Source organism: Pavona decussata, unplaced genomic scaffold (genome assembly GCF_977016875.1).
Source record: "Pavona decussata unplaced genomic scaffold, jaPavDecu1.1 SCAFFOLD_273, whole genome shotgun sequence".
NCBI lineage: Eukaryota > Metazoa > Cnidaria > Anthozoa > Scleractinia > Agariciidae > Pavona > Pavona decussata.
In genome coordinates this window covers 397171-422500 of record NW_028145675.1, presented here as the reverse complement: position 1 = coordinate 422500, position 25330 = coordinate 397171, and the positions used below count along the sequence as shown (strand labels likewise).

General features: G+C 37.4%; 2 protein-coding genes across 2 annotated transcripts in view; both read right to left on the bottom strand.

Moving 5' to 3' along the window:
- LOC146455481 (uncharacterized) overlaps positions 1–11941 on the bottom strand; it is a 14557-nt gene extending 2616 nt beyond the window's left edge. Inside the window, exons 1-6 of the mRNA XM_085094137.1 lie at positions 11740–11941; positions 9010–9118; positions 6174–6298; positions 3819–3909; positions 1868–1962; positions 304–430 (exon numbers count right to left, since the gene is read on the bottom strand). Coding sequence (XP_084950263.1) covers positions 304–430; positions 1868–1962; positions 3819–3909; positions 6174–6298; positions 9010–9118; positions 11740–11915 — 723 coding nt within the window. The 5' untranslated portion in view covers positions 11916–11941. The remainder of the gene's footprint in view (positions 1–303; positions 431–1867; positions 1963–3818; positions 3910–6173; positions 6299–9009; positions 9119–11739) is intronic.
- An 898-nt stretch (positions 11942–12839) lies between these two features.
- On the bottom strand, positions 12840–24226 carry LOC146455480 (uncharacterized). The gene is made up of 7 exons (XM_085094135.1): positions 24034–24226; positions 21165–21270; positions 18771–18883; positions 17960–18038; positions 16253–16425; positions 14269–14395; positions 12840–13266 (listed from the first exon to the last, which is right to left on the bottom strand). Exons 1-7 carry the CDS (start codon positions 24198–24200, stop codon positions 13186–13188), a joined length of 846 nt encoding a protein of 281 aa, XP_084950261.1. The 5' UTR covers positions 24201–24226; the 3' UTR covers positions 12840–13185.
- Between the last annotated feature and the right edge of the window lie 1104 nt (positions 24227–25330).

The window sequence follows — 25330 nt, the reverse complement described above, 5'->3', positions numbered from 1 at the left end:
ATTTGTTAATTACAACATAGACATCAGATAATGATCCTGTCTTGCCATGCCTACATGTGAGTAAAGCTAGGGGGAGGGTGACATAGTCACGTCAAGCTCTTTGTCTATTTTAAACTGTATAGTGAGTTTGGATACATAAATTCAGAGGTGTCTATTTTCTTTTGCATTGTTCTGCACGCATAACGGTACTGCTTTAAGTGATCATTTCCATCATTCTGGTGACTTGTGTGTTTGATAAAATAGTGAGATTGCAAAGCGAAGTTAGATTGCGACCTCTACAATTCAACAGTTTCACTAACTTACCTTAATTAAGTAAGGGAAATCTACCCAAAACGAGTAGTTCGGAAACGCCTCCATCCCCTCCATATTCCTGGCGTATTTGTTAAGCAAAATACCGCAAATGATGTACACAATAAGAATACAGGAAAATCTGCAAAACAAAAGGGTTATAGGTTATATGCTATCTCATGACGCTAATAAAATGAAAACTCTGAATATTGAAAGAGCATAACAGTTTCAGTTTTCTCTGAAAATTTGAGCCCAATACATCGAATGGTTTCGGAGAAATTCTCTTCTAAAAACTCAAAATTTTACGGAGAACGTATGGCTCATTAACTTTTTTTGCCACCCACCAATTTCGCAGTTTTTGATGGCTGATATTTCCTTCAATATTGCTTGCAAAGAGCTTAAAAGTGCACAAATTGCTCAACTTAATCAGCCCTTTCAACTTTTGCATTTAGTTCATATATACATTTATATACTCCTTCCTAAACAGTCGAGCTGAGAGTTATCATCCGGGCGGCAAGGAAATAGACCATACCGCTCATGTTTCAAGCTCTCCCGCTGACTTTCCAGAAAGGACTGCCAATTGAAATTAGGATTTCAATACCTTCTGAAGATGTTAGCGCTTATCAAAGTGGATGGTTCACTATACTGGCAAATGTTTTTTTTTAGTAAGTGGCAACATGTGCGGGTTAGAGCAGGTTTCAATTGTTGTCGTAAAACCAAACGAAAGGAATTACTCTGACCAATCACATAAAAGGCAAATAGCGCAATGAACCAATCAGCATTCGAAGCAGACAGACGCAATCGGCGCCAAGCGCGGGAAAAAAAGAAACGCGTGCGAGTCACGATTGGTTTGGTTTGGCTTCTCATTGGTTGAGAAAGTGGCGCGAGTTTTCCTAACCAATCACAGAGCGCAGTAAAGCAAAACCAAAGGAAACGATAAAAAGTTTCGACGCTCAACGGAAAACCGCTGTAAAGCCGTTTTCAACATGTTATGAAGGGTTTATATGGGAAATTCTGGATTAATCAGAGAGTTTTAAATGTACTTGGTAAAAAATTTTGCCTATCAATTTTGAGAAGTTTAGATTTAGGGAGAAAGTGGGCATTTGCTTTTAGGTTGAGTTTCCGTAAAATTGTCAATAAAGCCCACATCAAAGAAAGATAATGAAGTCAAAAGCTTATTGCGAAACATGTACAGCTACACTGTATAGCGTCTAGACGCCTCAAGTTTGATCAGCAAAATTTTTTGACGAGTGTTTTCAGTTTACAGCATTGAATATTTCAAACATTGATTCACCTGGAAATTATTTGTTGGATTCCCACACGAACAGTGCAATGCACACCACACGTCTGTCCTGATTTACAATGGCAGCCAATTTCACGTGTTATTTAAGAGACCTCAAACCTTAAAAGTCCCCAGATCCACTCATACAAGGTTTACGACACAATCTTTTCTAAAAAGCTTAAGGCTTGGTCCAAAAAGTAATAACATGTAGATTGAGTGTGGGACCAGCCTGATACCCACTGCAATGTTTACAGTACTTAGTTACACTGTAAAAGGTAAAACAACACTGAACCCTACGTGATCACTAAAATGCTTCCTAAACTTGGTCCAGAACTGCTGCTAGGAGATGATGAGGGAACTGGGCAGCAATATTTGGAGCGCAAAACAGTTCCCTGAAAAATAATCACAGTAGTTAGTGATTAGCAGTCTGGTTTAACTTACATCATAACTGCACTTTACCTTTCAATAACGCATGAACTCTGATGTTCAAAACCCTTTTAAGAACAAAATATTGCATTCTAAATTGCTAGATAGATACCAATTCTTGCAGTGTTTGTGTTTACTGGGTATGGTTAGAAGCTTGACACTTAAGGACAGATCACTGCATGGGAGAAGAATGCAAGGTGTGGCACACCCCTATGGCCTGATAAATATCTGATAAACTTCATACATATGCAATAACAATAAGAATAACAATAACAATAACAACAATAACACTAACAATAATAATAATAATAATAATAATAATAATAATAATAATAATAATCTTAAATGAAATGATTTAGAAATACATGAAACAAGAAATATGAGTGATAGGAACCGACGTTTCGGTGCATCTTGCCGCTTTTTATCATTAATTATGTAACTTTGATAATGGCGCAAGATGCACCGAAACGTCGGTTCCTATCACTCATATTTCTTGTTTCAATAATAATAATAATAATAATAATAATAATAATAATAATAATAATAATATTAACAATAGCAACAACAATAACAATAACAATAACAATAACAATAACAACAATAACACTAACAATAATAATAATAATAATAATAATAACAATAACAATAACAATAACAACAATAACAATAACAATAACAATAACAACAATAACAATAACAATAACAATAACAACACTGTGACATGATATAGAGTTTTAGTAGTAGTTTTGTCGGATATAGTTCTATTTGGAGATGATTACATTCCTTTAGGCACCATGGGTTTTGCTGCACCCCATGTAGCTATTTTATTAAGCATCCATATGTTTTATACTGCTGCATAATAATAATAATAATAATAATAATAATAATAATAATAATAATAATAATAATAATAATAACAATACAGTCAAATCTCTCGTAAGCAACCACCCTTAGGGCATGACAAAGTGGTCGCTTATGGGAGGTGGTTGCTAACGGGAAAGATCAACAAAATAAGCCTAATACAGGATTGATTAACTAATGACATAAAAATGTTCATTATCAGCTAAGATTAGGCAAAAAGAAATTAATTTTTTTGATTTTTTCACATGCAGCAAGTTCCGGGAAAAGTACAGTAGAGTGTACAGTACTTGTCAATGTGTCTGTGTCATTTTAATTAAAATCACCTGAAATTTAAACAGAACAAAACTTAGGAAAACAACGTCAAACATGGGGTGCGTATACTCTGTAAACTGTTATTATCTGTCAGCAGTCAGGGGTAGCATTATTAAAAATTGAACTTATTTGTCACTTCTAAGTAATGATTTACTAACGATCATACATGATTATGTTGGGTAGTTGCTTACTGGAAACAGAAACCAAAAAACTATGTCAAATTTATGGCCTAAAAAGTGGTTGCAGTCCCTTAAGAAATTTGAGTGGTGGTCGCTTACGAGAGAGCTCTTGAAACAGTATTTAACTGAGAAACAAAACAGTTGTTTAGGATGTGGTTGCTTACGGGAGGTGGTCGCATAATAATAATAATAATAATAATAATAATAATAATAATAGTAACAATTTAATGATAATGATGATGATTATGATAATAATAACAATAATAATATTTATAAAAACAACAATTATTCATAGTGCATTTGCTTAATAAACTGAATGATATAAGGGGGGAGCTAATTCAGGGGGAGGGTCAGACATTATTTGACGAGGAAAGGTTGTTAACCGACAGAGTGTGGAATGAAAAGAAAAATTAAAGTTAAGCCTCCACTGACTTTTTGCAGCTTTACTTAAAACAAGCCAGGTAACTTACGTAATCCTGTGTAGAAGTAGAGGTCATTGGATCAACTTTGCCCTCCTCTGCTTGATCACAATGAAGTGTGACAGTTAGGCGAGCCGGTGCACTGTTTAAGACAAACATAGAGGCATGGTGGTCTTAAGTGGTATTTAGTATATCAGTTTTTTGACTGGATGGTAATGGAGGGTTGGTGGTTCAAGGCTTAAGGTTAGTCTCACTTCATTGTGATGTTGTTTCCTTAAACAAAAAACTTTGCTCCACATTGCCTCTCTTCACCCAGGTGTATAAATGGGTACTGGTGACAAGCTGCTGGAGGTAACCCTGCAATGGACTAGCATGTCATCCACGGGGGAGTACCATTACACCTAGTTTTATCAAGCTACAGAAAGTGGGTAAAAATTCCAGCAGTGCAGGTCACATAGGCTCATAGTGGGACTTAACCTTTTCTTTTTTGAAACTTACGAAATCTCTCACTGTACAAATCGCGCGAGACCAGAAATAAATTTTAGCCGACTTGTCGCGCAAACCTAAATTTTGTAAATAAAACAAGTAGAATTTCAGTTTGTGCAATTTGTGACAGAACAGGGAGCCGTGACTGTCCATGGCTGTCGCGCAAAAACATCTTTAGGAGGAAGGGAGAGGCGACATTTTGCTCGAAATGGCGCGTAAATCTGTGACGTCTGCGCCAAGGTAACTGGCCGCAGCTGTTACGAAAAAATACACCGAGCAAAACTACGAAAAGGGAGCTAAAGTGCTGGCTCAAAATTGTTTCTTCTTCGGATATTTCTGACAGGTAAGTGTGTTCCCAAATTATCCAGCTTTAGTTTGATACGAATTTGGTTGCAAAGAGGTGAACAAGTCGAACGTTCAAAGCTATTTTGCTGAGTGTGTTCAAATTGTTTCACTGAAAAGTTGCCTCCCTTGTCAATATTAATTTTACATATAGTATAGTGAGCAGAGCTCAGATCCGCTCGCGCACAACTCAGTACACGACATTAGTGTTGTCGCGTAAATTGTATGCAAATGAGCACTATAGAAAACCAGAAGAAACGAACAATGTAAGTCGATAATTTATTAATTAATTAATTTATTTTTCACAACTTTTGTGGACTCCCTGTGGCTAGACCCAGGCTGTTCATCTGAAACGACCACTTCCTCTTTGTCTGTATTTGGTCTTTTACCTAAATAGGCTGTCCTTTAATTACAAACCAACACCCAGACCACGAGTGAGACCACGAGCTTGTCGGCCATGTTTGCATCCCACAATGCATTTCATGTAAAGTCGAACCCAGACTTTCACTTGCCCATACGCAAATGCCAAGCGCTTTTCGCATCTGGATAGGTTGCTATGTTAAATAAATTTGTGCAAGAATTTGCCTATAGCCCTATAATTATTCGTGTATAAAGTAGAAGCGTATGCCTAATTTAAGTATGGGATTGCGTGAAAAACTTCCCAGAAGCATTGTTTGGTATACATTTGCACCGCTCGATATTGACTTATCCACTGGATAAAGTTATCCACCCTTTAAACAACTGGGGCCAGATCCATACAGCAGCACTGCTAGTATGCATACAAATTGTAGACTGCGATTTTTGTCTCCAACTCAATATACCATTGTGTACTTACCAAATACAGTAAATGAACAGGTACATTCATAATCGCTTATCAGTCAGGTGTCCCTGATTAGCTTTTAAGTTGCAAGCTCTTATAGGCAAATCTTTGTTTACACTTTTTGCCTCATTAACATATGCTTATCACTATCTGATGACACTAATAAAATAAAAACCCTGAATATTGAAAGAGCATAACAGTTTCAGTTTTCTCTGAAAATTTGAACCCAATATATCAAATGATTTCAGAGAAATTCTCTTCTGAAAACTCGAAATTTTACAGAGAATGTATGGCTCATTAACTTTTTTGCCACCCAGCAATTTCGCAGTTTTTGATGGCTGATATTTCCTTCAATATTGCTTGCAAAGAACTGAACATTGTACAAATTGCTCAACTAAATCAGCTCTTTCAACTTTTGCATTTAGTTCATATATACGGCCACGGCTTCTATGAGTTAAGTTGTATGCTGATGAGGAAAAATGTAAACAATGACATCAGCAATAATTTGCCTATAGGTAGGCTAACATAATTATAATTTTAACAGGCAATAATTGTTGTTTTAATAGTTATTGATTAATGCAACAAAAAAATTAATATCCCCTCACTGACTATTATTTTATTATTATTTTTTACAATGAAAACTGTGCAAAATGTAGCCATATATTTTATTCAAAGTTGAAGTTAAATTTCTTGAAGTTGAGTATTTATTAAATTAATACTTAATGGCTTTAACATTAATGACGACAAATCAAACAAACCTTAACCATCCAGTTCCTGTATATTTCAAAGTACATTCTCCATTTTTGTCTAACGCACATGTGGCAGTGTTTTGTTTAGCAATTCCATAGTATTTATTTGCAACACCTGTATCGATAGCACAAGCCTGTAAGAAGATAAAGACGTCATTAATAAAATACTTAATAAATTTGAATTTAAAACGTAAAAATTGAAATTAGATAGATAGATAGATAGTTTAATGGATACAACTTTGCAACCCAAGGGTTGAATTACGTTTTATTTCATATATACTGAGATTTTCGCTTCAAATTTTGCTGTGTGAAAAAGTGTTTCGGATTTTACTTCGACCAATCAGAGAGGTGAAACGAGTTTCTCACATGTGAAAAAATCGTTTCGTGCAATCACAAACCACAGTTTAAGCGAATTGTGTTTTCGCGGGCTTTTTCGCGGTCATCGCGGGTGGCTTTGTCGGGCAAGTTTGACAAGATAATATTTTCGGTGTACTCGAGTTGTTCGTAATTCAAACTTATCAAGAGCTAGGAGGTATTTTTGAGGATGGCTGAACAATTAAGAAGATTTGTGTCTCTAGACAAACCTATAGACAAGTTTATCGAAGACCAAAAAAACAAGAACACTCTTTCAAAGACATGAAGAGATGTAAGTTTGCTGACTGAGTTTCTCAACTCCAAAAATGAAACCAGAAGAATCGAGGAAATCCCGCCAAAAGAGCTTAATGAACAGGTTTGGTAAACATGTACACATAGCTCTCAAGTGTTTTATTGTTATAATGAAAGTACGCAAACGCATCCGCGCTGAACAGGTTTGGTAAACATGTACACATAGCTGTCAAGTGTTTTATTGTTATAATGAAAGTACACAAACGCATCAAGCGCGTGTTTGAATCGTCAGACGAAGACAGCCCTACGCAGTGACAAACTGAACTTTATTGGCTTTACCAATTTTTGGATTTGTTTCTTTTGTTATTTCCTTATTTAATTAAAAATTGAAATGTTTGCCATCCTTTGCACCAGTAATGATTTTTGATTGGTGATATTTTCACATGTCGATTTTAGTAAAAACTCAATTTTTCAAAGAGAATTTAATACAGGAGTTTTGTAATTATTTTAGAGAACCAATTAAAGCTGGATAAATAAAAAAAATCTCAGTATGTATAAAATAAACAAATTACATCATGGAAAGCGTTTTGTACGGGATTTTCACACTCGTTGGTTTTGTATCAGAAATCTCACTCGTTCGCTGCGCTCACTTGTTCGATTCAGATACTTCACCAACTCGTGTGAAAATCCCATACGCATGCGCTTTCCATGAAGTAATCTCTATATATTTACAGTAAAAGGATTAAAAAATATATATAAAATAATATAAAAAACACCTTAAATCACTACGTAATGACTAGACTCAAAATTAAGTTGTTATATATATTGATAATGATGATGATGATAAACATCTACTATCTAAACATCTGCTTTTTTCCTGAGCAGAAATAAAGATTTTATCTATTTTATCTGTCTTATATTTTATAGGTTTTATATTTAGTTTTAGGCTGTTTAGTACAAACTGATCATAGCATATAGGTTTTATGCAAGCTACCCTATATAGCTGTATTAGTTTGTAAGCATGTGAACATTCAGACTGCTGCATTATAATAATAATCATGATAGTTATAAAAATTTGTAGAGTACCAGTATCTTTAGCATTCATAGGCACTTTATTGGAAAAATATTAAAACCGAGTGACTAGCCTGCAGGCTGGGGTGGTGATAAAAAGGTTAGATTAGTGAACAACAAGAATTAGACACAAATAATAAATGGATAGAGGCAGGATAAAAGTTGTAAATTAAAATGTTTCTAATACAAAAGGTCTTACTTTTATTTCTAAAAAGGATACAGAGAATCTGCTTCTCATTTTGGGTGGCAGTGCATGCATTCTACAAATTATTTGGGGGCTGCCAAGAAGAAAGATTTTGCACCTTACACATACATTTTAATTTTAAATAATTTTAATTAATAAACAGTTAAAGAGTAGAATTTTTTATTTTTATAATAATAATAGCTATCTTTATTCATGATGCCTAGTACATCACAAAGTGCTTTACACTGAAGGGTCCTCGAATAAAAGGAACGAAACTAATTATAAAACTAAAGACTGGCTATGAAATACAAAATAGAACAAAAACATTAAATAGATAAATAAACTAACTAATTAGAGGCAGTTATGTAGCTCATAATATAGCAGTTAAGGCAGTCCATGTTTAAAAACAGCCAGAGATTTTGCTTAGTCTATTCCAAAATTTTGAGCAATTACCTGATGAGAAAGAGTAGATGCAACCAGACGATCATTCTGTTATGTATGGAGGTGTCAGATTCTTTAAAGTGGCTTTTGTTAATGATATGAGAATTCATTTGTTTAAGATCAATTAAAAGTGAGATTAAGGGTTGAGAGCTTAATCATCTTATGTAAAATTGAAGGTTGATTTTTGATTTTGCATGTGGACCTCAATAATTAGTCAGAAAACCTAATTTCCAGTTTTTTTTTCCACTGGCTTACACTAAGTTTTTTTGAGATAAACAGACTACCAAAATATTGAGTCTGTGAAATAAAAGCAAACATTAGAAAGAAGCAGAACAGCAAAAATTTTGGAGTGAAAAATGCAGATTGATGTTCTTTGATGAAATTGAAGGCCACAAGTAAAAATCCAGGCACGATCAAAACAAAATAAAAATCAACCTACATGTAAAACTCAACAAATTAAGATAGTGTTCCTCTCAGCCCTTCAATGAAAAAAATTGCAGTAAATTCCCTAATAAGCTGGTGATCTGCGTATAAAACACTTACTGCTACATCCTTGCAATCCCCGACGTCACTCACTGAATAGGGGTTACATGGATTCCAGCTGTATGTGTATTTGAATGTTTGCCCTTTGGCAGAAGGGATATCTGGAAATCTAGAATAATAACAAAAGAATAATAAGTCACTGAATTTATTCTGAATTTTGTGACCCTGATCATTACTGATACACTGTGTGAACTCCTGGCCCAGAAAACTGCATTGAAAGAAGATTGTGTGAAGGTGACCAAATGTTGTCAACACCAACACCTTTATCAATGACTGAAGTGTTTTGTGCAACACTATTGAATATCATAAGACAAAGCTTTTTTTGCCTAATTAAAATCAAAGTTGCTTTAAATTAAATATGCTCTGCTCTGGCAGAGAGACCAGTTGGTTATCACGTAAGAGACTTTAATATAAGTTCATAAGTTCTGTATTTAGTTTTGAGCAAAACACTTTAATACAAAGAAGTCTAGCCTATTATGTTTACTAAAAACTGCAAATGCATTGACCTGGTTGTAACCCTGACCCTAACAAAAATATCCTGAATTCTCAGATCTGTCAAGTCATAGCCAACACGATCTGCTAAGGTGCTATTAAAAATAGTAAGACTTCCAGTCATTATAAAAACATGCAAATGCCTTTTCACGAGGCCTGTCCAATTTCATACTATTGGACTTATGATTATAACACAGTGTTAATAAATTGACGATAAGTCTTGAGTGAAACCCATTCAATTCAACATTGTTTAGATTCAAAAATTATATGCCAGACAATGTGGCATTAATATGTTGTGTCTATTTGGTTAGACCTAATTTACAGACAAAATGGATTGGAAACCAGCAGTTAGTAATAACTCATGAGCATGCAGGCCTTTTGAACCTGTCAAAACAAACATCATTTGTGGCAGAAGATAATGGATTGCAGAGTGGTGTAATAAAATTTGAACCTCAAATTTGCATGTTAAAAAAGAGAATATTAAAGTTTCAGGCATTGTTTTGTTTGGATACTCAGAAATCTATCCATATCTGCACTTGTGATCTGTATTTAAAGAAGTACTAACTCATTACTCATGCCTGGAAACATGCAAGTGCTGCACATTCCTCTATGACAGTTCTTAAAAGAAAATGGTACAAAAGCATGACGTTAAACGAAGTTTGATTTCCATGAAATATCCTCTTCAATACCATCCAACATTTCTTTTGTTCTTAGGTATGAATAATGATGTTGGATTCATTTGGCCACAGCATTCATCACTATTGAATGCGTACAAGCCCACTAAGTTAACTTTGCTGGTAGCTGTATTGATGGCGATGACTTATTGTTTATATATAAAATAAAGGCAAGCTCGCATATGTCAATTTTTAATGTACGGCTGTCAACCTCACACGTCTTCAAATATGACTTCCACGGCCAGCAATAACAAAGCGCCTTGCAGAGGCGTTGCATCAAGGCGAAGATACGGCTCAAAATCTGGAGATCACAGACATAAATCTGGAGACCGGGAGAAACGGTTCAAAATCTGAAGACTCCTGGATTGTCCGGGAGAGTTGACAGTCCTGTTAATGTCATATTGACCTCACTATAACGAACATTGTATTAATTTATTATGGACAGGAAATAATCTACTTAAAGTAGCTCTCAAATGCCCGTTGCCTATACAGCAATGATTATAAAATGTTGTTGTTATAACAGTTGTTTCATTTGTACTTTACTTTTTATAATAAATCAGAAAATTTAAACTTTATTGGGAATATTTTGCAAATAATGTGTGACGTGTTTTAAAAAAAATAAATTTTCAATAGAAATCAATAAAATCAATGGAAATCAATGAGAATAGACCCTTATCACTCGGCGGCCATGTTCAGTCTCTGGAGAATTGAAAGCTTTGTTTTTGCACGGCATGCAAGCCTCGCACTGAATTCGCATCTGGCTGAGGCTTGCCGTACAAAAACAAACCTTTTTATTCCCCCGAGATTCAACACGGCGGCTGAGCAATAAGGCTCAACTAAAAATCACTCAACATAGCAGCTTTAATTTTAATTGATTTCCAATATAATTTATACCTGCCAACTCTCATGCATTATGCGTGGGTCTGACGCCTGTGGACCAAAGACATCTATCTCACGCATCGAGGACAACTTCTCATGCCTGACTCACAAATCTGGATGAGTTGTTCTAAAACATTGGATTTCATTTTAGATTTGTTATGTATTATTTCTTTGCTCGTTATAACAATCGCAAAAGCTTTCAAATGTTGACAGTCCGTTCAAATCGTAAGCGTTCAAAGGTCATCGGAATATCTTTGGACCTTTTTGGCAACGTTTGGAAATTTTCGGAAAAATTGTCAGAAATCTCCGGTAGTGGCTCGGACGTTTTCGGAAATCCCAGTCATGACGAGACAAAACTCTCACGCATTTGACTCATAAAGGGTTGACAGGGGTACAATATCAATCAATTAATTTGACTACTATTGATTGTTATTGATTGTTGCTGTTGTTGTTGTTATTATTATTGATTAGTGATTATCATTGATTAGTGAAGAAAAAAAATTGAGGGGTTTATCTATCTTGAATTCACAACAAGGTGGATAACTCGTCAAATGGCTTATCCGTTGAGACGGATTTATGTTCTTCTTGTGAGAACGACCATTTTGAGCAACAATTCTATTCCGTGGTAAAAATCCATACCAGACATTACACCGCGACTAAAAATTATACAAATAAAACTTCTTACCTTGGTTTACCCGTCGCCGCAAGTTTTTTAAGACTAATTTCCCCTTCATCTGTTGAACAACTGCAAACGTCGATTTTCTTGCACTCCTTGAGAGCGAGAACGGACTTTAAACATAAATAAATGACGATACATTTGACAAGAAATGTCGCGTGATTTACAATCATCTGAACCGCCATTTTTAACTACCTCGATTTCGTGTTCACCGAAGAGACTGGGGACAGTCACGAGAGGTCTTTAAGTCGTCATTTTTCCCGACTTGCCGTCGTCGTTGCTGGTAGGCGGAGGGATGGGGACCATGTAGGGATTTTTAGACCTGACTACGACTACAAGTTTCAAGTTAAAAACCAGTGACGTCTTCCGAACTCTCACCCTTGCCCGTTTTTTTTTTTTACCAGAATATAAAACCACCCTAGAAACAAGACCTGGACTGAGTGATTATCTAAACCACGCGAACTTGATTTGAAAAGTCGTACTCGTATTCAATCTCGTGCTCGTTGCCGAAAGGTCTCTAGTGACTAGGGAACCGAACGCGAGATATTGCGCGTGCGCGTAACAGTGTAGTCTTTTCGGGCTTTTGCGGCATGAGTGGTCTGCTCACACGGGTAGCAAAAGCGTTTCAAGGATTTTTCGACTAATCGTAGCAGCGTACTATTGACTCAGGCGAACACTTAACGATTATTTAAGATTTCAAATGCAGGGTAAGAAATCATTTTGACTTAAGAAAAGGCGGATTGTTTTGCATGATATTGCTTTTTTCCGTGAATGGGCCATTCCATTTAATATTTGCACCCCTCCTCCCCCTATTGAGGGACTGGGAAATCTGAGGGGGAGGGGGTCTTTAAGAGTTATTTCTGAGGGGGCATTTATGTCGGTATCTTTGAACTCGTTCTTTTTTCCTGACGGGGAATGTGTTGGCGCTTTGATCTTAACTTTGTGGAGGGGACTTGAAAAGTTATTTCTGATAGGGATAGACACAAAAGCCCTCATATAGGGAGGGGGGAGGGGGGTTTACGTGCGAATAATAAATGCCGAATGGCCCAATTGCCGAATAGGCTCAGAATAGACTTCGAATAGTCGAATAGACTCCTTGGAAACATGGCTTCTGCAAAGAAATGAAATACATTTATTATCCCAAAATGTCATTGGCGTATATCAAGGTTATCACTAGACACTAGACACTAACAGCTGTTCTCAGATCACAAAACAGAAAAAAAAAAGAATGCTCAAAATGGAAGAGAAATGGCTACAAATAAGGAACGTTGTCAAGCAACCAGAAGACAGCCTTAAAAGTTGAATACTATAGCTTTATACTCCTGATTGGCAAAATGAACTCATTTTCAATAATTTAGTTTGATATCCAAGGTAGAAGCTTATCAGACGCTGCGCGACGAATTCTTCTCTTGGTGGGAAAGAGTCAACATCTCTGAGCGTCATTTTGTGATGTTCCTATATGGGGGTATAACTGCTGCCATCCGAACCTCTCCCACAAAACGTTCTGAGTCGATGAAAGGTAAACGAACAGCCTTCCTAAGAAAATGAAAATAAATGAGGGCTGTGAGACCTATCATAAAAGGTTGCAAAACTAACTGTTCTGAGAACATTTTGGGTGGCGAGGGATGGCGCATTGGTCAGAGCACTCGCCTCCCACCAATGTGGCCTGGGTTCGATTCCTAGACTCGACGTCATATGTGGGTTGAGATTATTATTGGCTCTCGTCCTTGCTCTGCGATGTTTTTCTCCGGGTTCTCCGGTTTCCCCCTCTCCTCAAAACCCAACACTCAGTCTAGTCTTTTGAGGTCGAGGAAGGAGGTTACAGGCAGAGATCACCATCTATTTTTTCAGTTTGGTCGGTTCTGTTCGAGTATAGTAGTTTTGACCACTTCCCTAAGTTGAGAAAGTTGTTGGAAGTTTTAAAAATCTAAGTAAGTAAGAGAAAGTGATCAAGACTATGTTGCGTTACTGTTTGTTTAGCTGTACAAGGTTGCTGTTTGACTGCATAGCGACGGGAACCTAAACCGTGACCACACAGCGTGGTAATACTCACTCCAGTCATGGCCTCTCCGCTCAGTGCTACGATAGTCACGGTGAGTTGCGTGGCAGACAGCGCAGGTGCCAGGGGACCGTTTCTCGAAGTCCCGGTAACTTACCGGTCCCGATAAGTATATTTTTTAAATATTTTTTCGTCGATTACACAGTGATTACAGACATGGTACTTAGCCAATGTTTTCATACAATTACAAGATTTTTAAATTTAGTAAATAAAGCTAACAATAATTGACTTCTGCTATTAACATTTATCACCAAAATCACTTATCGGGCGCGGTAACTTACCGGGACTTTCGAGAAAGGGGCTCCAGGACTGGACTAGGTAGTGCTTTGATTCTCAATCATTTTCTTTTCGTTTTACTTCAGAGAGTTCTTACGCCTCCTTGGTGTGATTTAGGTTGTTTTTTGATGTAATGTTTGAGCGTACTTTTCTAACTTGCCGATTTTAGCAATCTTTATATCGAAAGTGTTTTACAAACTTACCTTCATTAAATTAGGCAAGTCTAACCAAAACGAATAGTTCGGAAAAGCTTCCCTTCCCTCCATATGCCTGCCGTATTTGTTAATCAAAGTGCCAAAAATAATGTACGCGACAGAGAGACAGCAAAACCTGGAATAGAAAAGTCAAAAGGTAAGTTATTTACTGCTTGCTTAACATAAATTAAACTATGGCACAAAATGTGCAGGTCCTGTTTTGTTTTTCGGGGCGGCTGTTTGTGCAGTTTCCGCAAATATTTCGTCATTCCAGCCATACGTGAAAACTGCAAAGGACCGCGAACGATAATGCTGCTAGTTGACGTAGGATCTACAAGAGACCTAATCAGCCAAAAATAAATTGTAACACAAACTGCAAGGCTGATACTACGTGAAAGAGTTGACTTTGCGAGACAACAACGCGACAGAAACCGACAAAACAGGGCTGCAACCGTGGACAGCTGTTTCGTTCTTATTGGAACTCGTCAGCACGGTGTAGCAGTTCTATATGAAACCAGCAACAGAGCCAGCTCAAATAAAATGCAACAAAACCCATGCCCTATCAAGCCTCGTACTTTGAACCTGCCCGCTCCCCGAGTCACGCGTTGCCACATCACGTGCCTCAGGGAGAAAGCAGGCAAAGCATCGAATTCCTGTCTCGCAAAGTCAGCTGAATGTAGATGGTTTAAACCATCTTTACATTCCATCTTATCTATTCCAGCCATAGATTTTCTATTATTACGATTTATTGCAAAAATGCGTTTCTGTCGTAGTGTGAAAAAAGGTCAATTAATACAAGAACTACAAATAAATGAATAAATGAACAAATGAATAAATGAATAAATGAATAAATGAATAAATGAATAAATGAATAAATGAATAAATGAATAAATGAATAAATGAATAAATGAATAAATGAATAAATGAATAAATGAATAAATGAATAAAAAATATAAATAAATATCAATAAGTAAGTAAATAATACCCCTTTTGGCTTGTTTGAGTTTTTTTGCGTCCTTTTCTACAGTTCTTAAGTTTTCAAAATGGTACATTCGACTTCCTGGTCATTGGAAAATTTCAGAATTCCTTTATAACATGAGTAGTATCTACAAATCGCAATATGTACTAATCACTGCACTTGATAATTTGCTCCCTTGCACGCATCACTGCTTTTGCAAAATTATTACGGGTAGCGTGTTAAAACTTCGTCTAAACAATGCCCATTTAGATAACCTGGCTTGAAAATCAACTCTCCTGCTGTCTACCATCCGTAAGCGGATTAAACTGCCAATTTCTTGGTTCTGTTGCCTTGAAATGTTCTCAGAATTTAAACTAATTTCAACGGCTTTTCAGTGACTGATGTCCACCGAAACGCAACTTTATCGGAGTCATTTGAAGGCAATAGGTCTCGAGTTATCGGTAACCCCTGTAAAAAACGAACAGGAGTGTTTTATCGGGTTTAAAAACACGAGGCGCAGTCGAGTGGTTTTTCAACCCGATAAAACACGTGATGCATTATCGACCATTTGATAGGTCAATAGGCTTATGAATTATTAATGAGTTTTTGAACCGTGGACGAAAGAATTTATAAATAAGCGAAAACCGCAGTTACGTACGCATCTTAAGCAGCAGCGAAAAGAAAGCCTGAAAAAAATTCAGGCTTGAACGGGATTCGAACCTATGACCTCTGAGAAGGGCTCTTCTAACTTAGGTTGCGTTTTTTTGGGAGAATCCAAAAATGGATTTGTGATCTCAGATCATTCACATCATGGTGCATCAAAAGAACCGCCGAATCCACTCTGGACAAGGATTCGTCGGTTCCTTACCTTCCACCCTTAGCTATTAAAGCATCTGCACCTGGATCGCAGAGGTCATGAGTTCGAATCCTGTTCAAGTCGAATTTTTCATGCTTTCTTTTCGCAGCCGCTTAAAAGTTGTATACATAACTGCAATGTTCTCTCATTTATGAAATATGTTCACTCAGTATTCATACGTTATGATTAGTTTGCTTCCTAAACTCAATCCAGAGCTTTGGGATGTGGCACCATCACCAGAGCTGCTATCCTTGGAAGGTGCAGTCTCGGAAGGTGAAGACGGCTTAGGAGCCAGCGTAGGCGGCGCAGGCGTAGACTTTGGGCAAGCATAATAAGAATGCAAAACAGTGTCCTAAAAAAAAAAGGAAAAGTGAATGAAGATCAGGGTGGTGAAGAGACAAACATTTGAAGACGATCTTGCAGCCTGTTTGAGGCTCAGTTCTTCACCTCTGAGAATTGGTGGGGAAGAACGCTATTAAGTAGTTTGTTTCATATATCTACATATATTTTCATGTATGTTTCATATATTTACTTTCATTAAGTAGTACTGATAAGTATTCACAACTTCTGACGAGGTTTTAAATAATGGGGATTATTAAAAACTGGATCATTGTATAACACAATTCCAGGGATTTGATTGGCTTAGCAGCCATAGTATATATGAGCCATTATTCCATGCCCAAATAATAGCGACCATTAAACAGTCATGAGGTTGTTCTTGCAGAGCGAAATCAGCAAGATCTAACAATATTTCTGATTGTTTTTAATACAAAATTTATTTCACTCACGCTTGTTGGATATGATTATGATTATAGCAAACTTGCTGCTGACACGCCTCGTTGGCTATCTACCATCTCATATCCAACGCGCGCCCGTGGAATAATCGTTAAATAGAAAGTAGCGTGTTGTCTGACTCCATCTATCTGAGGATAATATGGAGTCTTCCAACATTTCTCTGGTTGACTTCAATAAACACATAAAAATGATTTGGTAAGCGGAGCACGTGAGACCCTCATCGGTATTATTCAGTGTCAACAATAGATTTTCTCCGAATCTTATTGGTTTAAAATGATCAAGTAACGCGATAGTGTTCATCCGCGGAGAGACGCAATCAGCGCATACTGTCCGGTCGGGAAAGAATCTCGCATTTATTCTATTCTTCCAATTTATTAACAAACAAGCGGCTTTCATATACTTTTATCCCAACGTTGTTCTTTCGAATTTTTCTTTTGAACTTAGTTGTGAGCACTAACTCTCAGAAACGTTTGTACTGAAAAATTTAGTGGTAAACAACAACAACAACAAACAAACAAACAAACAAACAAAAACAAAACAAAACAAAACAAAACAAAACGATAGAGTGTTTCTGGTGTCGAGACTATCGATCGGTCTGATAAATGCTCCTTGAAATATGATTTTCCTTAAACTAGCATATTTGACCTCGAACTGAGTTTGGCTTTCGCGCTTATATTTGTTTTAAGAAAATCAAATTTCCAAGGGGCATTTATCAGGCCGATAGTCATTCAAGAAAAAAAACTCTATTAATAAAACATGACGCGTGTATTAAATTGCCGTTGAAGCCAATAGTTCTTCAAGATATCTTAGGCCCGGTTCAGACGCCGAGCTTTTCATGACCCGAACCTTATACCTTAGAATTAAGTACATGAAAAGTTCGGCGTCTGAATCAGTTGAGAACGGCTGCTTCAATTTGGAACGGCTCAGCCGTTCTTTCCGCCTGGCTCAGCCGGGAATTTCGGCTTTGGAACAGCTTTCATTCAGACGTGGAACTTTTCATGAGCCGAACCTTATGCATTAACTATTTATAACGTAGTTCAGATGCTGTCTCTCGTAGAGAGCATGTTTTGGAATCAACTCAGAGGACTTACAGCGGACCGGAACTTTTGAACGTTCATCGTTTCAACTCTTCCCTCCAGTAATTCATCGCATTTTAATGTGACAGTTAAACTGTAAAAAGAAAAAAAAAAAAAAAAAAAAAAAAAAAGCAAGAAACAAACAGAACAAATTGGATGAAGTTTTTAATTAGTATGGGAGGCACTTCCTGCCTCTTTTCGCGAGTGTATCCTTGTTGAACAATAGTGTAAATTATAGAAGGATTTGTACAGGGTTATACAACAAACATGGCTTAGCTTGTCTGCGTGTGAATGCACCATTCCAGTGCGCTGCTTGGTGTAGCACGGCACGCAATCTTTCCCCCTCAAGATTGGCTGACAAGCCAAAAGAGCATCTGCAAGGCATGCAAGGGAGGCTATGTTTGGCGAGACGTTGGTGTTTCAAAAGACTCGCTGCATCACTCGGCGGGAATGACTCAATACACCGCTTACTCCGAAAACTGTTACCTGTTATGTGCTGAAACGTATCTTGCAACATTGTGAAAAGTAGACGAATAGTCGGCTTTTCCAGGACAAATTGTACTCAATATTTTGTTTTGCGAGTACTATGGAGTACTGGAGGTGATGGACTGGGGGGGGGGGGGGGGTGGTTGTTGGGCGGTAAGTCTGTACGCGCAATTCCTCGTTCCACAATGATTTTGACTGTGCTGTGGTGTTGCAAAATCTGAGAGGAAAAAATTGTGTCTCGTGTAACAACACCTGACCATGCAATTTCTAGCGCCATCCACAACCCGATAATGGTTTATTTAACCTGAACAACCTTTTTCACCGAATCCTTCAAACTTACCTCCAACTTTCCATGGTATATTTCAAAGCACATTTTCCAGAGGTCAACATGCAAGTGGCTGTGTCCTGTCTAGCAACGGCGGAGTAGTAAAAAAACCTTGTTTGAACGCAAGCCTGTTGGAAGTGCAATATGTTAATAGTGCCGGTCGATCATTTCAAGACTTCAATATCTGCTTCCCTCTCCAGGAAATACCCGGGTATTTGTATCTTGTTAAAATCCCGGCCTCCCGAAGCCAAAAAGCCGTTCCAGTGACTTACCCTCGGCTTAAGTCCACAAATCAGTTGATAATATTATTAAAACTGCGTAGCGCGTCTTGCTCATTTGATGCAAAACATTTTGGTATATTGTAACGCTATTAAGTTCGGTTGATATTCACCGACGTTTCGGCAGTGCTGCCTTCTTCAGGGGAGTAGCATGTTGAAAGTTCGTTATTTGCCGTCATATGCAAATAATTCAAACTGTGAGCGCGTGCCAAGATGTATGCACGATTTTATCGCAACCACCATTAAAGGCTTATAGACGGGCAAAAACCCTTTAAGGATCTGTTAGTCCACAGCAATCTTCCTTCAGACAACCCACCGCACCAGCCGGGCACTTTTCCCTGTAGGCGGACCATCTGCCGTACCTGCCCTCACATCACTGATTCCACCTCAATTCCAGTACCAGGAGGACACATAAAGATCACAGGGCATTTCACTTGCATTTCAGAAAACATCATATACCGTATCTCTTGCCGGAAATTCTTCAAAGCTGTCTACATTGGGGACATGGGACGCAGATTGGTTGACCGATTCAGGGAACACTGCCTAGATGTGCTACACAGTAAGGGAGATCTGCCTGTGGCGCAGCATTTTAATGGCCCCAGTTATTCTCTGGAGGACATGCGTGTTGTGTTAGTGAAAGGGAGACTCGCATAGAGGGATCTCAGACAGCGCGAGGAGATGAGATTCACTTTTAAATTTAGAACACTCGCCCCTCTCGGAATCAACCGCGACTTCTCATTTTTACCCGACGATATCAATCAATGAAAATCAATCATTGATTGCAATCAATATAATCAATAATAATCAATAATAATTAATTAATTGATATTGATTGGTTCAACCAATCAATAGAAATCGAAACTCACTCACCGACACGTCTTAATTTCATTAATTTTTATTGATTTTTATAGATAATCAATAATTGGTTATGCAACGGTATCTGAGTAAAACCTGACCTTTGGTTGATCTAACGACGTATGCACGTCACGCGTCATATATACATATACGACGGACTTTTGCACCCTGTGGTAACCCGATTGCACTACACTTGAGTTGGAGGAAGAAAATATAGGAAAAGGGAATAAAAATGTTGTTGTTTTGAGACCATGACTCGTTTTAAATAATATGATGCTAAAATTTTAAGGATACGTTTAGTTATGATATATATTTGAACAAATAAACTTATTAAAATCATTTGTCAATTCATGTGATGCGTTTTATTGAAAAGGAAACCGAGATTTGAATTATCAGCGATAATCAATACTAATCAATGCAAATCGATCACAATCAATGAAAATCGAAACTCACTCAACTTTTTGGCTTCGATTTCTATTGATTTCCAATACCAATCAATTGATTATTATTGATTATTATTGATTATATCGATTTTTATTGATTGATATCGTCAGGATTTTTATGCGCAAACATCTTGGCACGCGCTCACAGTTTGAATTATTTGCATATGACGGCAAATGACGAACTTTCAACATGCCACCCTGAAGAAGGCAGCACTGCCGAAACGTCGGTGAATATCAACCGAACTTAGTAGCGTTACAATATACCAAAACCTTTTGCATCTAAGTCCACAAATGCCTAGCCACTTATCGTTGATAAATTTTCAGTTTCAATCAATCATCACTCACTTCATAACCGAAGGCTTCATAACGATTCTATCGATTGAAGCATGTTTTTTGGTTATTCAAAGTAACACTAAAATATGTGACACTGCACATCAATAAACAAACTTACTTTGAAGAATTGGATAATATATTTCAGTCCCATGGTAGTAAACGTGGATTAAAGTCAACATCTACTTATAACCTTTTTTCAGTAGTGTGGTATAGTTCAATTTTCATTACACGAAGGGGGTGGGGGAGACGGGGTGGGGAGGGGTGGCTGGTGATGCTTATTTGAGCTGAGGGAGGCTAGCGTATCTCCTGTCTCGTACACTTATGAATAAGATTAAAATGTTTCCGCGAGATACAAAGTTCATGGTGATAGGTTTGTTTGTTTTAGAATCAAATTTGAGTCTTTTTAGACTCTTTTTCAATATAAATACGACCAATTGCACTGCATTTTACACTACGCAGATTGCCCATTCGTTAATCTACTGAAAATTATTAGAACTTACGGTGACATCACGACATTTGCCTTGACTCTTGCTGACCGTATAAGGATAACAAGGATTCCAGCTGAATGACTCATAGTTTCGATCATTGGATGGAATGTCTGCAAACCTGAATTGATGAAAACCTTGGTTACAAAGGAAAAAAATCATCATTTTTTTTTAAACAGAATTTATGTTTTGAATCTCATAACGGTGGCTAATTTTAAAAATACCTTAATAGGTACCACAAGTTCCCTGTAGCTCAGGGCTCGAGCATCCGAACTAGTAACCGGAAGGTCTTAGGTTCGACTCCTGATAGGTGCACTAGGATGTTTTTTCCGAGCACGCCTGTGTCAATTACTGAATAATACATCATTCTCATTTATTCACCAGGCTTAAAACATTCCATCACATTTATTAAAATAAGCATTGATATTATGAGAAGAAAGCTGATGCTGATCACAAAGTCCGTTGGCCATAGCAAAATGATGGAACCGCAAACCATACTTTCTTACTGACCAGGCCCCAGTTGTTCAAAGAGCGGATAACTTTATCCACTGGATAAGCTACTATCCAGCGGAGTAAATGTACTCCAACTAACGCTTCTGGCAAGTTTAACACACAATCCTATTCGTAAATTTGACATATGCTTCTCCTCTATTCACAAATTACAGGACTTTCGGGATAATCTTGCACACATTTTATCTGCCGGATAGCGAAGTATCCAGTGAATAAAATTATCCCCCTTTTTGAACAACTGGGGCCATATACCCTATTTTCTGTAGAGTACATTTTCTAAGCAAATTTAGCAAAGGATGTTCGGTTGAGAACGAAGAAAGACTGTCACTGGCTGCCCGACGTGGGTGTGAAGACAGTAAGCTATTTTACAGTTGTGTGCTTGGTGACCTGGCCTTGGATTGGAAGCGAGGCTGGGGGGACCTTGTTTTGATACAAACCTCGCTGTTTTTCGTATGTAAATGTAAACTAGTTCACGCAAGAAGAGAATGATCTAGATATGAAAAGCAGTTCTTCTTCAATGCCATGGTCTGGGTCACGGTCTCAAGGGAAATGAGTAGGGGGGGGGGGGGGGTGAGGAGGGCTTAACACCCTTGTTTTCTTAACACAATTTTTGTTTACAAACAGATGGCCTATAAACGAGGGTGCTTATAAGCGGGGGGAGGGGGGATTTTACAGTAGCTGATTGAGCAAAACAAAACAAAATAAATCAATTAAGGAATAAAAAAAAAATAATAAATTATCAATAAATAAATAACAGCTGTTTGCGGGTTAGCTACCAATAGCCTATCAGCAATCAAATTTTGATGGGCCAGGGGAATTACATCAAAAAATATAGAATAATAGTAATAAAAAAATAAAATAAAATAAGAGTCGGTGTTCGAACCAACTCCGGTTGTTAAACGAACAGAGTGCCGACCAGTTTCGAAATACCTCATTTTAAAAAACTTCAAACTTTTTTGTTGTAAATCATAGAACAAAATAGTAAACTTAAAGGTTAACCAAGAAAATTATAAATTGTAAAGTTTTGCTTTGACTTTGCCTAAGAATTGTTTATGGGTTTAGAGGCTGTATTATACACTAGAAAGGCTATTTGATATATTACTTTAATTCTGCAGAACAGGAAAAAAAAAAGTATCATTTGAAGGTTTACTTTGTCTTCCAGTCCGGAATCAAATTTTAATTTTAAATTTAAAAAAGGCTTCACTGATCACGCTTAGATTCATTTTTCGAAGTTTAACTCCCTACGGTACGGTTACACACTAAACTAAACACTTGATTGTTCAGTCCATAACATCACGTTTTCAGAAGTAGTCTGTTCTAGCCATTGGCTATTGTTGGATCACGCAATGTATGACGTCATTCGGGTCATACGACGGATAAATAGAAGTATTTCGAAAAGGTTTTTTTTCTGTCAATACTGTATGGAACTGTTTTTCTTGCCCAATTTCTTTTCAATAAGAAGAGAGTAAAATATTCATGAGGCATTGCAGATGTTGCATGCACAACAAAATTTCGCCTTAACGCGTAACAAGTCATTGTAGATTAAGCCAATAAAATCTGTTTTCTCCTTCAAGCTTTGAAGTCTGAGCAAGATTAAAACTTCACAATTCTCCTGAAGTAAAAAGAAATAGGAAAACTTGTTACCCTAATCGCATAAGGCAGGGCATTCGACGATTCATTTCGTTGCTGTTGGGAACGCCTTAATGTTAATCGTTTTTAAAGAAAACTATAGTTTTCCAGTTTGGTAAATTATCAGCTCAATATTTCGTAAAACTTGGAAACCAATTCCTTTCATCGTCGGAGGAAAATTGGACAATGACATTCCATTTTTTCGTAGAGCCATCAGGTTGGAAATAACTTTTATGAAGACTGAATGACTTTAAAACATGTCAAAACATGTTTTGGATGAAACTTCATCCACCTTCAGTACAGGTAACAGAAATCGCTAGTGGGTGTGATATAAATACAGAAGGATACAATATAGCTAATTGCAACGTGACAAATATAAAGTATATAACTAATTACAGCGTGATAAGAAAAGTAAAAACTGATAAAGCTAATTACGGCGTGACGATAATAAAGGAACGGAACAGAAAAAATACACTGAGTCGGACAAACAAAACTAAATAGTCAGGATGCATTTCATATTCATTGGGAAAAACCCACACTCAACGATCAAAGTTTTAAGGTAAATCTTTCACTGGTTATTTAGTTTTGTTAATGTCTACACAGATATACCATTTGAAAGGCCCAACCAAATGACTGAGCACACAGGAGACAAGTTTGTGTAACCGTTGGCTTCTTTTGATGAGGTATGTTTATGTAGGTGTTTCAGTTGTAATGGTTTGTTTAGATTCTCACATGATTTGCTTACCGCGGTCGGTCGCCACTTTTGGCAAGTCCCCAAAGACTAATTTTTCCTTTATCTGTTGAACAACTACACTTGTCGATTCTCTCACACTTCTCGTAAGCTAAAACGAGCTTTAGCAAAATACACACCGAAACACATCGGAGCATAAGGACAGTCATCCCAGCCGCCATTTCTCATGAAAACTACTAAACCGGTGACTGAGTGGCATGTGAACCGGAACTGACTCGATTCTCATCTTGTGATCGCCATTTTGTCTGCCACGAGATCTGTAAAGTTGAATTTACTGACAAAGAACGAAAGTAGCGGTGCTGGGCCGAGGTGTATCGAGCCGTAAACATGTTCACAAGTGTTTTATATCGCCGTTCGTTAGATTTCTGGGAAAATGAAACCGGTCAAAACCTCTTTTTTAAGCAGAAAATGAGCAGTAGGGGTAATGACATTTATACTCGCGTGGATCTTAAATTTGCCTTAGGCATGGTTCACACCATAGCGACATATTACATGACATAACAAAATGAACAGTTACACGTGAACAGACAAAACAAAACGACAAAGTAGGTACACTATGGAAAGATTAAGAATTACGTTTGCAGCAAAGGGCAGAAACCAGATCACATGATGATGTTACCCTATATTTGCCGCTTGCTGTTTTCAGTTCTCAGTAAAATTGAGTAGTCTTGCGTTAGCATCAAAGGTCAGAATTATTTTTGCACCATTCTCATCTATCTTTCTCATAAACGCGAATCTCACGTTTCCGTTTGCCGTAAACGCGGTTCTAAATCTAACATAAACATAGTCTCCTTCGCAGCGTTCCCGTTACCGTTCGAACAATTTCGATTATGTATATTTAGGTAAATCTACGAATTTATGCTGCTCTAAGATCTTTCCAACAAACATGGCAGTTCACCGTAGCGTGGAACGTTATTAATGGCCATTCCCACCTCAGTAGTCGAGGAAATCAAAGAAGGAAGACGTTGCCGTCTTCTGGCTAAAAATGTTTCGAATATGCCATGTAATTTTATGACAGGCAAGTAACATCTAAGGGGAATTCAGTTTTCAGTGGTGAGAACGCCTTCACCACCTGCCTTCATCCTGTGCGGTGCATTGGAGAACAATCAGCACATCCCGAAAAGGGTTTTTACGGCTTAATGTAAGCCACTGAAGGGGATTACCAAATTTATATGACATAGCAAAGTTGTAGTTGTTTTCCTTATGTCGTTTTGTTTATGTTGGTCTCGGCTTCGCAGCCGTCGTGACGAGCCCAAACGCATGCAAACGACAGCTGCGAAGGAGACTATTA